Source organism: Petromyzon marinus, chromosome 34 (assembly GCF_048934315.1).
Source record: "Petromyzon marinus isolate PM22_M1 ecotype Great Lakes invasive population chromosome 34, UKy_Petmar_22M1.pri1.0, whole genome shotgun sequence".
Taxonomy (NCBI): domain Eukaryota; kingdom Metazoa; phylum Chordata; class Hyperoartia; order Petromyzontiformes; family Petromyzontidae; genus Petromyzon; species Petromyzon marinus.
Genome location: NC_133700.1, coordinates 12162270 through 12177421, shown reverse-complemented (window position 1 = coordinate 12177421; position 15152 = coordinate 12162270). Strand labels below are relative to the sequence as shown.

The 15152-nt window shown below is 50.5% G+C and overlaps 1 protein-coding gene across 3 annotated transcripts in view; it reads right to left on the bottom strand.

The window, feature by feature from the left end:
- The window catches only part of LOC116948728 (voltage-gated inwardly rectifying potassium channel KCNH2-like), a 166607-nt gene that overhangs the window by 19919 nt on the left and 131536 nt on the right, over positions 1 to 15152 (bottom strand). For all 3 annotated transcript variants that reach the window (XM_032965750.2, XM_076071722.1, XM_032965751.2), the window contains 3 exons: positions 14854 to 15099; positions 12664 to 12899; positions 11914 to 12077 (listed from right to left, as the gene is read on the bottom strand). In XM_032965750.2, the coding sequence (XP_032821641.1) occupies positions 11914 to 12077; positions 12664 to 12899; positions 14854 to 15099 (646 nt within the window). The remainder of the gene's footprint in view (positions 1 to 11913; positions 12078 to 12663; positions 12900 to 14853; positions 15100 to 15152) is intronic.

Sequence of the window (15152 nt, the reverse complement as noted above, 5' to 3'; positions counted from 1 at the left end):
TGGCGATGGTTAACGGTGGTTGGCAATGGTTAGCGGTGATTGGTGATGGTGAGCGGTGGTTGGCGGTGATTAGCGGTGGTTAGCGGTGGTTGGCGATGGTTAGCGGTGGTTGGCGATGGTTTAACGGTGGTTAGCAGTGGTTGGCGATGGTTAGTGGTGGTTGGCGATGGTTAGCGGTGGTTGTCGATGGTTAGCGGTGGTTAGCGGTGGTTGGCGATGGTTAGCGGTGGTTGGCGATGGTTGGCGATGGTTAGCGATGGCTGGCGATGGTTAGCGGTGGTTGGCGATAGTTAGCGGTGGTTGGCGATGGTGGGCGATGGTTAGCGGTGGTTGGCGATGGTTGGCGGTGGTTAGCGATGGTTAGCGATGGTTGGCGATGGTTAGCGGTGGTTGGCGATGGTTAGCGGTGGTTAGCGGTGGTTGGCGATGGTTAGCAGTGGTTAGCGTCGGTTGGCGATGGTTGGCGGTGGTTGGCAGTGGTTAGCGGTGGTTGGCGATAGTTAGCGGTGGTTGGCGATGGTGGGCGATGGTTAGCGGTGGTTCGCGATGGTTGGCGGTGGTTAGCGATGGTTAGCGATGGTTGGCGATGGTTAGCGGTGGTTGGCGATGGTTAGCGGTGGTTAGCGGTGGTTGGCGATGGTTAGCAGTGGTTAGCGGTGGTTGGCGATAGTTAGCGGTGGTTGGCGATGGTGGGCGATGGTTAGCGGTGGTTGGCGATGGTTGGCGGTGGTTAGCGATGGTTAGCGATGGTTGGCGATGGTTAGCGGTGGTTGGCGATGGTTAGCGGTGGTTAGCGGTGGTTGGCGATGGTTAGCAGTGGTTAGCGGTGGTTGGCGATGGTTGGCGGTGGTTAGGAATGGTTAGCAGAGGTTGGCGATGGTTAGCGGTGGTTAGCGATGGTTAGTGGTGGTTGGCGATGGTGAGCGGTGGTTGGTGATGGCTAGCGGTGGTTGGCGATGGTGAGCGGTGGTTGGCGATGGTTAGCGGTGGTTAGCGGTGGTTAGTGGTGGTTGGCGATGGTTAGCGGTGGTTGGCGATGGTTAGTGGTGGTTAGCGGTGGTTGGCGATGGTTAGCGGTGGTTAGCGGTGGTTGGCGGTGGATGGCGGTGGTTGGCGATGGTTAGTGGTGGTTGGCGATGGTTAGCGGTGGTTGGCGATGGTTAGCGGTGGTTAGCGATGGTTAGCAGTGGTTGGCGATGGTTAGCGGTGGTTGGCGATGGTTAGCGGTGGTTGGCGATGGTGAGCGGTGGTTGGCGATGGTTAGCGGTGGTTAAAGATGGTTAGCAGTGGTTGGCGATGGTTAGCGGTGGTTGGCAATGGTTAGCGGTGGTTGGCGATGGTGAGCGGTGGTTGGCGGTGATTAGCGGTGGTTAGCAGTGGTTAGCGGTGGTTGGCGATGGTTAGCGGTGGTTGGCGATGGTTTAACGGTGGTTAGCAGTGGTTGGCGATGGTTAGCGGTGGTTAGCGGTGGTTAGCGATGATTAGCGGTGGTTGGCGATGGTTAGCGGTGGTTAGCGGTGGTTGGCGATGGTTAGCAGTGGTTAGCGGTGGTTAGCGGTGGCTAGCAGTAGTTGGCGATGGTTAGCGGTGGTTGGCGATGCTTAGCAGTGGTTAGCGGTGGTTAGCGGTGGTTGTCGATGGTTAGCGGTGGTTAGCGGTAGTTGGCGATGGTTAGCGGTGGTTGTCGATGGTTAGCGGTGGTTGCCGGTGGTTGGCGGTAGTTGACGATGGTTGGCGATGGTTAGCGGTGGTTAGCGGTGGTTAGCGGTTGTTGGCGATGGTTAGCAATGGTTAGCGGTGGTTGGCGGTAGTTGGCGACGGTTGGCGATGGTTGGCGGTGGTTGGCGGTAGTTGACGATGGTTGGCGATGGTTAGCGGCAGTTAGCGGTGGTTAGCGGTTGTTGCCGATGGTTAGCGATGGTTAGCGGTGGTTGGCGATGGTTAGCGGTGGTTAGCGGTAGTTGGCGATGGTTAGCGGTGGTTGGCGATGGTTAGCGGTGGTTGGCGATGGTTGGCGGTGGTTGGCGGTGGTTAGCGGTGGTTAGTGGTGGTTGGCGATGGTTAGCGGTGGTTGGCGATGGTTAGCGGTGGTTAGCGGTGGTTGGCGATGGTTAGCGGTGGTTAGCGGTGGTTGGCGGTGGATGGCGGTGGTTGGCGATGGTTAGTGGTGGTTGGCGATGGTTAGCGGTGGTTAGCGATGGTTAGCGGTGGTTAGCGATGGTTAGCAGTGGTTGGCGATGGTTAGCGGTGGTTGGCGATGGTTAGCGGTGGTTGGCGATGGTGAGCGGTGGTTGGCGATGGTTACCGGTGGTTAGAGATGGTTAGCAGTGGTTGGCGATGGTTAGCGGTGGTTGGCAATGGTTAGCGGTGGTTGGCGATGGTGAGTGGTGGTTGGCGGTGATTAGCGGTGGTTAGCGGTGGTTATCGGTGGTTGGCGATGGTTAGCGGTGGTTGGCGATGGTTTAACGGTGGTTAGCAGTGGTTGGCGATGGTTAGCAGTGGTTAGCGGTGGTTAGCGATGGTTAGCGGTGGTTGGCGATGGTTAGCGGTGGTTACCGGTGGTTGGCGATGGTTAGCAGTGGTTAGCGGTGGTTAGCGGTGGCTAGCGGTAGTTGGCGATGGTTAGCGGTGGTTGGCGATGGTTAGTAGTGGTTAGCGGTGGTTAGCGGTGGTTGGCGGTGGTTAGCGGTAGTTGGCGATGGTTAGCGGTGGTTGTCGATGGTTAGCGGTGGTTGCCGGTGGTTGGCGGTAGTTGACGATGGTTGGCGATGGTTAGCGGTGGTTAGCGGTGGTTAGCGGTGGTTAGCGGTTGTTGGCGATGGTTAGCAATGGTTAGCGGTGGTTGGCGGTAGTTGGCGACGGTTGGCGATGGTTGGCGATGGTTGGCGGTGGTTGGCGGTAGTTGACGATGGTTGGCGATGGTTAGCGGTAGTTAGCGGTGGTTAGCGGTTGTTGGCGATGGTTAGCGATGGTTAGCGGTGGTTGGCGATGGTTAGCGGTGGTTAGCGGTAGTTGGCGATGGTTAGCGGTGGTTGGCGATGGTTAGCGGTGGTTGGCGATGGTTGGCGGTGGTTGGCGGTGGTTGGTGATGGTTGGCGATGGTTAGTGCCGGTTAGCCACGGTTGTCAGCAGTTAGCGGCGGTTAGCCACGGTTAACAGCAGTTATCGAGGGGATGACCAAATCGCCAATAAAACTGGGACTTTCCGTCCTGCAAAGGTGGCCGAGTGGCTCGGAGGTCAGAGTGCAGTGCCACTTGGCCGTCTCGAGCGCACGTTCAGATGCGCTTCTGTGGCCGTCTGGAACGTTCTTATTTCCGATGTTAGGAAACCACCGGAGCTATGCACTCTTTTTAAATCTAAATTGAAAACTCATTTCTTGAACACTGCTTTTTGTGTTTAGTTTGTTGTCCTTCCCGCACGCCGCTGATTAGCACGGTTTGCTATGTACGGTGCGAAAGAAGTTCAACATACGTACAATTATAAGGGGATTGAATGTCTCATATGATGCAAAAAAAACCGGCACATTTGGAATACAACTAGGGTGGGAAAAGGTAAACACCCACGGTGCTCTTTTGCTCACTGTGGTGACCTTGCGTTTCACACTCTCTCTGTCTAAATTTGTTAATCCCTGTTGTGAATGGAACGAGTGAGTGAAGATCATTCACGCTCGACATTAAAATAGATTAAGTGCATCACCGAGTGTCCTACTTCAGCAGCTGAGACACAGTTTGTTCTTTTCTGCAACAGACACTTGACTATGCTTTGTTACGTGAAGTAAATTTTCCGTCCGTTTAATTTTCACCATTCTATGTTTGCGGGGCAGGTAAAGTGAGTGACACCACCGCGTGCGATGTCACCAGGGGTCGCCCCTGAGGACAAAAGGCGCCTGCTAGAGGGATGGGAAATTGACACCACGGGCTCACGTGACCCACTGGCGATCGAACCGGGTGTTGCTTTGATAAAGCCGAGAGATGCCACGCGATTTGGTTGAAACAACCCAATTAAAACATACAAATGATGGACAATGTGCTCATAGTTGTGTATGGCTTGGGCCACGGTGGTAGTTTTTACGCCACAATTATTTTCATCAGCCTTCTCTACATGGATGATGCAATGACAATATTAGGAAGCCATTGGAGCTATCCACTTTAAAATCATCTAGATTCAAAACTAAATTCTTTAGAAATGCTTTTCGTGTTTAGTTTGTTGTCCTTTCCCGGCACCTCCCATGATCATGGTTGGCTACATACGGTGCGAAAGAAGTTCAACATACACGCACGTACACACGTTCAAAAACACCGCCACCGCTGCCACCAATCAGAATCGAAGATTGCCGTTTCGTTGCGGTGGTTGATGAGAGCGGTGCGAGCACCGGCGAGATGAAGTAAGGGACAGTGATGGTTAGACGTAAGGGACAGTGAGAGTTAGACGTAAGGGACAGTGATGGTTAGACGCAAGGGACAGTGATGGTTAGACGTAAGGGACAGTGAGAGTTAGACGTAAGGGACAGTGATGGTTAGACGCAAGGGACAGTGATGGTTAGACGTAAGGGACAGTGAGAGTTAGACGTAAGGGACAGTGATGGTTAGACGCAAGGGACAGTGATGGTTAGACGTAAGAGACAGTGAGAGTTAGACGTAAGGGACAGTGATGGTTAGACGTAAGGGACAGTGATGGTTAGACGTAAGGGACAGTGAGAGTTAGACGTAAGGGACAGTGATGGTTAGACGTAAGGGACAGTGATGGTTAGATGTAAGGGACAGTGAGAGTTAGACGTAAGGGACAGTGATGGTTAGACGTAAGGGACAGTGAGAGTTAGACGTAAGGGACAGTGATGGTTAGACGCAAGGGACAGTGATGGTTAGACGTAAGAGACAGTGAGAGTTAGACGTAAGGGACAGTGATGGTTAGACGTAAGGGACAGTGATGGTTAGACGTAAGGGACAGTGAGAGTTAGACGTAAGGGACAGTGATGGTTAGACGTAAGGGACAGTGATGGTTAGATGTAAGGGACAGTGAGAGTTAGACGTAAGGGACAGTGATGGTTAGACGCAAGGGACAGTGAGGGTTAGACGTAAGGTACAGTGAGAGTTAGACGTAAGGGACAGTGATGGTTAGACGTAAGGGACAGTGAGAGTTAGACGTAAGGGACAGTGATGGTTAGACGTAAGGGACAGTGATGGTTAGACGTAAGAGACAGTGAGAGTTAGACGTAAGAGACAGTGAGAGTTAGACGTAAGGGACAGTGATGGTTAGACGTAAGAGACAGTGATGGTTAGACGTAAGAGACAGTGAGAGTTAGACGTAAGAGACAGTGAGAGTTAGACGTAAGGGACAGTGATGGTTAGACGTAAGGGACAGTGATGGTTAGACGTAAGAGACAGTGAGAGTTAGACGTAAGGGACAGTGATGGTTAGACGTAAGGGACAGTGATGGTTAGACGTAAGAGACAGTGATGGTTAGACGTAAGGGACAGTGAGAGTTAGACGTAAGGTACAGTGAGGGTTAGACATAAGGGACAGTGATGGTTAGACGTAAGGGACAGTGATGGTTAGACGTAAGAGACAGTGATGGTTAGACGTAAGAGACAGTGATGGTTAGACGTAAGGGACAGTGATGGTTAGACGTAAGGGACAGTGAGAGTTAGACGTAAGGGACAGTGATGGTTAGACGTAAGGGACAGTGATGGTTAGACGTAAGGGACAGTGATGGTTAGACGTAAGAGACAGTGAGAGTTAGACGTAAGGGACAGTGATGGTTAGACGTAAGAGACAGTGAGAGTTAGACGTAAGGGACAGTGATGGTTAGACGTAAGGGACTGTGAGAGTTAGACATAAGGTACAGTGAGAGTTAGACGTAAGGGACAGTGAGAGTTAGACGTAAGGGACAGTGAGAGTTAGACGTAAGGGACAGTGAGAGTTAGACGTAAGGGACAGTGAGAGTTAGACGTAAGGGACAGTGATGGTTAGACGTAAGGGACAGTGAGAGTTAGACGTAAGGTACAGTGAGAGTTAGATGTAAGGTACAGTGATGGTTAGACGTAAGGGACAGTGATGGTTAGATGTAAGGGACAGTGATGGTTAGACGTAAGGGACAGTGGGAGTTAGACGTAAGGGACAGTGATGGTTAGACGTAAGGGACAGTGAGAGTTAGATGTAAGGGACAGTGATGGTTAGACGTAAGGGACAGTGAGAGTTAGACGTAAGGGACAGTGAGAGTTAGATGTAAGGGACAGTGATGGTTAGACGTAAGGGACAGTGAGAGTTAGACGTAAGGGACAGTGAGAGTTAGATGTAAGGGACAGTGATGGTTAGACGTAAGGGACAGTGATGGTTAGACGTAAGGGACAGTGATGGTTAGACGTAAGGGACAGTGATGGTTAGACGTAAGGGACAGTGAGAGTTAGACGTAAGGTACAGTGAGGGTTAGACATAAGGGACAGTGATGGTTAGATGTAAGGGACAGTGATGGTTAGACGTAAGGGACAGTGAGAGTTAGACGTAAGGGACAGTGATGGTTAGACGTAAGGGACAGTGATGGTTAGACGTAAGAGACAGTGATGGTTAGACGTAAGGGACAGTGAGAGTTAGACGTAAGGGACAGTGAGAGTTAGACATAAGGGACAGTGATGGTTAGACGTAAGAGACAGTGATGGTTAGACGTAAGAGACAGTGAGAGTTAGACGTAAGGGACAGTGATGGTTAGACGTAAGAGACAGTGAGAGTTAGACGTAAGGGACAGTGATGGTTAGACGTAAGAGACAGTGATGGTTAGACGTAAGAGACAGTGAGAGTTAGACGTAAGGGACAGTGATGGTTAGACGTAAGGGACAGTGATGGTTAGACGTAAGGGACAGTGAGAGTTAGACGTAAGGGACAGTGATGGTTAGACGTAAGGGACAGTGAGAGTTAGACGTAAGGGACAGTGAGAGTTAGACGTAAGGGACAGTGATGGTTAGACGTAAGGGACAGTAATGGTTAGACGTAAGGGACAGTGATGGTTAGACGTAAGGGACAGTGAGAGTTAGACGTAAGGGACAGTGATGGTTAGACGTAAGGGACAGTGAGAGTTAGATGTAAGGGACAGTGAGGGTTAGATGTAAGGGACAGTGAGAGTTAGACGTAAGGGACAGTGATGGTTAGACGTAAGGGACAGTGATGGTTAGACGTAAGGGACAGTGAGAGTTAGACATAAGGGACAGTGAGAGTTAGATGTAAGGGACAGTGAGAGTTAGACGTAAGGGACAGTAATGGTTAGACGTAAGGGACAGTGAGAGTTAGATGTAAGGGACAGTGATGGTTAGACGTAACGGACAGTGAGAGTTAGACGTAAGGGACAGTGATGGTTAGACGTAAGGGACAGTGATGGTTAGACGTAATGGACAGTGATGGTTAGACGCAAGGGACAGTGAGAGTTAGACGTAAGGGACAGTGATGGTTAGACGTAAGGGACAGTGAGAGTTAGACGTAAGGGACAGTGAGAGTTAGACGTAAGGGACAGTGATGGTTAGATGTAAGGTACAGAGAGAGTTAGACGTAAGGGACAGTGATGGTTAGACGTAAGGGACAGTGAGAGTTAGACGTAAGAGACAGTGAGAGTTAGACGTAAGGGACAGTGATGGTTAGACGTAAGAGACAGTGATGGTTAGACGTAAGGGACAGTGAGAGTTAGACGTAAGAGACAGTAATGGTTAGACGTAAAGGACAGTGATGGTTAGACGTAAGGGACAGTGAGAGTTAGACGTAAGGGACAGTGAGAGTTAGACATAAGGGACAGTGAGAGTTAGATGAAAGGGACAGTGAGAGTTAGACGTAAGGGACAGTGAGAGTTAGACATAAGGGACAGTGATGGTTAGACGTAAGGGACAGTGAGAGTTAGATGTAAGGGACAGTGATGGTTAGACGTAAGGGACAGTGAGAGTTAGACGTAAGGGACAGTGATGGTTAGATGTAAGGGACAGTGAGAGTTAGACGTAAGGGACAGTGAGAGTTAGACATAAGGTACAGTGAGAGTTAGATGTAAGGGACAGTGAGAGTTAGACGTAAGGGACAGTGATGGTTAGACATAAGGGACAGTGATGGTTAGACGTAAGGGACAGTGATGGTTAGACGTAAGGGACAGTGATGGTTAGACGTAAGGGACAGTGAGAGTTAGACGTAAGGGACAGTGAGAGTTAGACGTAAGGGACAGTGATGGTTAGATGTAAGAGACAGTGAGGGTTAGACGTAAGGGACAGTGAGAGTTAGACGTAAGGGACAGTAAGAGTTAGACGTAACGGACAGTGATGGTTAAATGTAAGGGACAGTGATGGTTAGACGTAAGGGACAGTGATGGTTAGACATAAGGGACAGTGAGAGTTAGATGTAAGGGACAGTGAGAGTTAGATGTAAGGGACAGTGATGGTTAGATGTAAGAGACAGTGAGGGTTAGATGTAAGGGACAGTGAGAGTTAGACGTAAGGGACAGTGATGGTTAGACGTAAGGGACAGTGATGGTTAGACGTAAGGGACAGTGATGGTTAGACGTAAGGGACAGTGAGAGTTAGACGTAAGGGACAGTGATGGTTAGACGTAAGGGACAGTGAGAGTTAGACGTAAGGTACAGTGAGAGTTAGATGTAAGGGACAGTGAGAGTTAGACGTAAGGGACAGTGATGGTTAGACGTAAGGGACAGTGAAAGTTGGATGTAACGGACAGTGATGGTTAGACGTAAGGGACAGTGAGAGTTAGATGTAAGGGACAGTGATGGTTAGACGTAAGGGACAGTGAGCGTTAGACGTAAGGGACAGTGATGGTTAGACGTAAGGGACAGTGAGAGTTAGACGTAAGGGACAGTGATGGTTAGACGCAAGGGACAGTGAGGGTTAGACGTAAGGTACAGTGAGAGTTAGACGTAAGGGACAGTGATGGTTAGACGTAAGGGACAGTGAGAGTTAGACGTAAGGGACAGTGAGAGTTAGACGTAAGGGACAGTGATGGTTAGACGTAAGGGACAGTGATGGTTAGATGTAAGGGACAGTGAGAGTTAGACGTAAGGGACAGTGATGGTTAGACGCAAGGGACAGTGAGGGTTAGACGTAAGGTACAGTGAGAGTTAGACGTAAGGGACAGTGATGGTTAGACGTAAGGGACAGTGAGAGTTAGACGTAAGGGACAGTGAGAGTTAGACGTAAGGGACAGTGATGGTTAGACGTAAGGGACAGTGATGGTTAGATGTAAGGGACAGTGAGAGTTAGACGTAAGGGACAGTGAGAGTTAGATGTAAGGGACAGTGATGGTTAGACGTAAGGGACAGTGAGAGTTAGACGTAAGGGACAGTGATGGTTAGATGTAAGGGACAGTGAGAGTTAGACGTAAGGGACAGTGAGAGTTAGACATAAGGTACAGTGAGAGTTAGATGTAAGGGACAGTGAGAGTTAGACGTAAGGGACAGTGATGGTTAGACATAAGGGACAGTGATGGTTAGACGTAAGGGACAGTGATGGTTAGACGTAAGGGACAGTGATGGTTAGACGTAAGGGACAGTGAGAGTTAGACGTAAGGGACAGTGAGGGTTAGAGGTAAGGGACAGTGATGGTTAGATGTAAGAGACAGTGAGGGTTAGACGTAAGGGACAGTGAGAGTTAGACGTAAGGGACAGTAAGAGTTAGACGTAACGGACAGTGATGGTTAAATGTAAGGGACAGTGATGGTTAGACGTAAGGGACAGTGATGGTTAGACATAAGGGACAGTGAGAGTTAGATGTAAGGGACAGTGAGAGTTAGATGTAAGGGACAGTGATGGTTAGATGTAAGAGACAGTGAGGGTTAGATGTAAGGGACAGTGAGAGTTAGACGTAAGGGACAGTGATGGTTAGACGTAAGGGACAGTGATGGTTAGACGTAAGGGACAGTGATGGTTAGACGTAAGGGACAGTGAGAGTTAGACGTAAGGGACAGTGATGGTTAGACGTAAGGGACAGTGAGAGTTAGACGTAAGGTACAGTGAGAGTTAGATGTAAGGGACAGTGAGAGTTAGACGTAAGGGACAGTGATGGTTAGACGTAAGGGACAGTGAAAGTTGGATGTAACGGACAGTGATGGTTAGACGTAAGGGACAGTGAGAGTTAGATGTAAGGGACAGTGATGGTTAGACGTAAGGGACAGTGAGCGTTAGACGTAAGGGACAGTGAGAGTTAGACGTAAGGGACAGTGAGAGTTAGACGTAAGGGACAGTGAGAGTTAGACACAAGGGACAGTGATGGTTAGACGTAAGGGACAGTGATGGTTAGACGTAAGGGACAGTGAGAGTTAGACGTAAGGGACAGTGAGAGTTAGACGTAAGGGACAGTGATGGTTAGACGTAAGGTACAGTGAGAGTTAGACGTAAGGGACAGCGATGGTTAGACGTAAGGGACAGTGAGAGTTAGACGTAAGGGACAGTGAGGGTTAGACATAAGGGACAGTGAGAGTTAGACGTAAGGGACAGTGAGAGTTAGACGTAAGGTACAGTGAGGGTTAGACGTAAGGGACAGTGATGGTTAGACGTAAGGGACAGTGATGGTTAGACGTAAGGGACAGTGAAAGTTAGATGTAAGGGACAGTGAGGGTTAGACGTAAGGGACAGTGATGGTTAGATGTAAGAGACAGTGAGGGTTAGACGTAAGGGACAGTGAGAGTTAGACGTAAGGGACAGTGAGAGTTAGACGTAAGGGACAGTGATGGTTAGACATAAGGGACAGTGAGAGTTAGACGTAAGGGACAGTAAGAGTTAGACGTAAGGGACAGTGATGGTTAAATGTAAGGGACAGTGATGGTTAGACGTAAGGGACAGTGATGGTTAGACATAAGGGACAGTGAGAGTTAGATGTAAGGGACAGTGAGAGTTAGATGTAAGGGACAGTGATGGTTAGATGTAAGAGACAGTGAGGGTTAGATGTAAGGGACAGTGAGAGTTAGACGTAAGGGACAGTGAGAGTTAGATGTAAGGGACAGTGAGAGTTAGACGTAAGGGACAGTGATGGTTAGACGTAAGGGACAGTGATGGTTAGACGTAAGGGACAGTGAGAGTTAGACGTAAGGGACAGTGAGAGTTAGACGTAAGGGACAGTGAGGGTTAGACGTAAGGGACAGTGAGAGTTAGACGTAAGGTACAGTGAGAGTTAGACGTAAGGGACAGTGAGAGTTAGACGTAAGGGACAGTGATGGTTAGACGTAAGGGACAGTGACAGTTAGACGTAAGGGACAGTGAGAGTTAGACGTAAGGGACAGTGATGGTTAGACGTAAGGGACAGTGAGAGTTAGACTTAAGGGACAGTGAGAGTTAGACGTAAGGTACAGTGATGGTTAGACGTAAGGGACAGTGATGGTTAGACGTAAGGGACAGTGATGGTTAGACGTAAGGTACAGTGAGAGTTAGACGTAAGGGACAGTGAGAGTTAGACGTAAGGGACAGTGATGGTTAGACGTAAGGGACAGTGAGAGTTAGACGTAAGGTACAGTGAGAGTTAGACGTAAGGGACAGTGACAGTTAGACGTAAGGGACAGTGAGAGTTAGACGTAAGGGACAGTGAGGGTTAAATGTAAGGGACAGTGATGGTTAGACGTAAGGGACAGTGATGGTTAGACGTAAGGGACAGTGATGGTTAGACGTAAGGGACAGTGATGGTTAGATGTAAGGGACAGTGAGAGTTAGACGTAAGGGACAGTGAGAGTTAGACGTAAGGGACAGTGAGAGTTAGACATAAGGGACAGTGATGGTTAGACGTAAGGGACAGTGAGAGTTAGACTTAAGGGACAGTGAGAGTTAGACGTAAGGTACAGTGATGGTTAGACGTAAGGGACACGAGTGCGGGAGCTGCCGCTGGCGAGCGATGAATCAAAATCAACGAGCGGTAGGTGGAGAGGTGGTTGGGGGGGGAGGTGGGCGACTGACATCCGATGAGCATGACGCAGATGGAGAAGATCTTCTCCGAGTTGGTGTTGGGTGACACGTTCCCGAAGCCGACGCTCGTGAGGCTGCTGAAGGTGAAGTAGAGGGCCGTCACGTAGCGGTCCTTTACCGACGGGCCGGCCGCCGGGTCCGTAGCGTTGTACGGCCTGCGGGCGGCATCACGCTCACTCGCTCACTCACTCCGCCGTTCGCTCACCCGTTCGTCTGCTGCTCATTTGCTTGGTAATTCAGTCGCTCCATTACATCCTTTATTCATTCATTCACTCACGTATTCATTCAATTGCTTTTATTCACTGAACCGATTTTTTAATTCAATCGTTTGTTCATTCGTTCACTCATTGAATCGGTAATTAATTAACCCATTAGTTCTCGTGAATACATTCAATTGGTTTAATTCACTCTGATTCATTCATTCAATTGCTCATTTATACGTTCACTTATTCTCTTGCTCATTCACTTGTGCTAATGTACCTACCCATTGAGTAATCATTAACACATTCAATCTCTCAAGCATATTTCTGCTGATAATTAATTAATTCACTCTCACTCATTCATCAATACGATTTGTTCACTCGCCAATTCAAATGCGTATTCCCTCACTCGCTCGCTCGCTCATTAACTCAACCGCTCGTTCATTCGTCAATGAATTCCTCAAATCTCGGCGCTCGTGACGAGCGCCGAGAAACACACACGGTGCACTCGAAGGCGAGTGACCCCCCCCCTTTCACTCGCCTGTTGATCTGCTTGCCCAGCGCGTAGAGCCATCCGATCTGCTCCATGGTGTAGGTGCGCTCCACGTTGCCGATGGCGTACCAGATGCACGCGAGCCAGTGAGCGATGAGCGCGAACGTGCACATGAGCAGGATGAGTACGGCGGCGCCGTACTCCGAGTAGCGGTCCAGCTTGCGCGCGACGCGCACCAGCCGCAGCAGTCGCGCCGTCTTCAGCAGCCCGATGAGGATCGTCGTCTGTGGGCGGGGCCAAGGGGTCGCGGGGGTCGAGTGTCAAAGGGCAGAGATGGGCGGTGGCGGCAGTGACCGTTTTACAAAATTACTTTTTTTTTCTGCTTCCCAATTTACAATGCCAATCACGGTAATACCCCGGTTTGCATGTGTGCATGTTGAAATTAGCTTGCATTGTATGTAGCCAACCGTGCTAATCGCAGGTGCGGGGAAAAGGACAACAAACGAAACACAAACAGCATGTCTAAACAAATGGGTTGTCAATATAGATGATTTAAAAGTGCATAGCTCCAGTGGCTTCCTAATATTGGAAGGAAGAGCGTTCCAGACGGCCACAGAGCGTTCCAGACGGCCACAGGTCCAATGGGCTAATTCTACGGTCACGGGAGCATCCAATTATTTTTAAGGAAAAAAGCTAAGTATCTACAATGGAAAGGCTCACCCCGAGTCCCGAGGTTCTCATGAGGAGGATCACGCTCGCTCGGGATGTTTGGTCAATCCCACTCCTGGGAGTTTGGCTTCTCGTGTAAATAAAGCGGGGAAACCCTGAGAAACCCCACGGTGCACACCGCCAACCAAAGCCACGGTGCACACGGGGAAACATCTCAGCACTGCGACATCCTGGCCACATCTCTCAGTCCCACACCAACAGCACTTGGCAAGCCCTGGGGTGGTCACCCATCCAAGTTACTAAGCAGGCTACGGCCTGCTGAGCTCCCGGGGTCTGACGAGACGGTGGCGCATGCCCGGTAGCCTGGAAAGGTCATCAGTATGTATGTATTATGTTGAACTTCTTTCCCACCGTACGAAGCCAACCGTGATAATCGTAGGTGCGGATTGCTGGGGCTCGCTGAGAGGGGGATATCGGCTTTTGATTATTTCAATGAGAACACATTTTGATCTCATTATATAACGTTTTTGATCAAATAAATACGTTACGTGGGTTGAATTGAGAATGTATTCAGCTAAACGATACATTCCGAATGTTCACATACATTGCACACACATGCAATGTCATGTACAGCACGAAATTCAATTCGACGGCGTCAATAAGTGGGATTTGTTTGCGCGTGCGTGTATACATTTAAATACACACTCCCTTCCTCAGTGTTTGCCGACGATAATTTGGCCGGTTGATTAAAAGACTAAAGCTCGATGTCCTCTTTGCGGATGTGCCGCTTCTGTTTCAAAAGAAGCTTTAAATTACGGCGGAAGGCGGCGTCCCGACAGGCCGAATCGATGGACATCGACGAGGCGAGGATGGGAAGGAAGGTGAGGGCACCTCGGAATCAGAACCTTTATTCACCCTGGAGGAATCCGATTAGCTACGAAGCTCTTTGTCACAGATGTCGAGTGTGGGCGCCAAACTTATCGCAATTCGATGCTGTCCGGCCGTGCGAACGCCCTCGATGGGAACCGACCGCTAATCCAATCGCGTTGCCATCACTTCGGCGTAATCTCTCTGGCGACGCGTGCGCTTCTCCCCCAATTGCTCGGCCAGCAGAGGGCGGGGGGTGGGGCAAGGTTGAGCGCCTGAGCCGAGCGCGGGCCACGCGGGCAGTGGCGCCCTTGTTCTACGAGGCCAGCGAAACGCGCAACGGAATACAAACGGAATACAAATGAAGGCGATGAAAGTTAATCGGCGGCGTCAAAACGGCGATGGCCGAGGGGGCGGGCGGCTTCGGGGGGCGCGACGCGGGGGGACTCGCGCACGAGGGGGGGGGGGGCGGCCAGCACCACGGCCGGCCACTTTTGTCTCCCCGGTGGCGAGGTTTACACCAGGTAATCATTTGAGGCTGAGTCGACCGAGGGGAGGCCCAGGACCGGTTCAGATAATCGTCACCGGTGTTGGCCATGAGCGGGAATCGAATTTGAGTCGCCGGGTTCGTGGCGCGGCACGCTTACCGCTACACCACCGCTCTCCACACACGCACAGACGCACGCGCACACGAGGACAAACCTCATTGGAGCCTGAGCCAAAGATGAGCAGGTCGAAGGGGATGGCCGCCACCATGTCGATGAGGAACCAGCCCTTGAAGTAGTGGATGGCGATTTTGCCCGGATGGCTCACCACCTCGTCGTTGTCGTCGACGTACGTCGTCCGGAAGTTGATGAGGATGTCCACGATGAACATGATGTCCACGAGCAGGTCCACGATGCTCAGGGGGTCGCAGGCGTAGGCGCAGCCCTGCCGCTGCCGGTCGACCTGCAGTGGCAGACGTCTCATTCGCTTACTACACGGAGAGAGAGCGAGAGAGA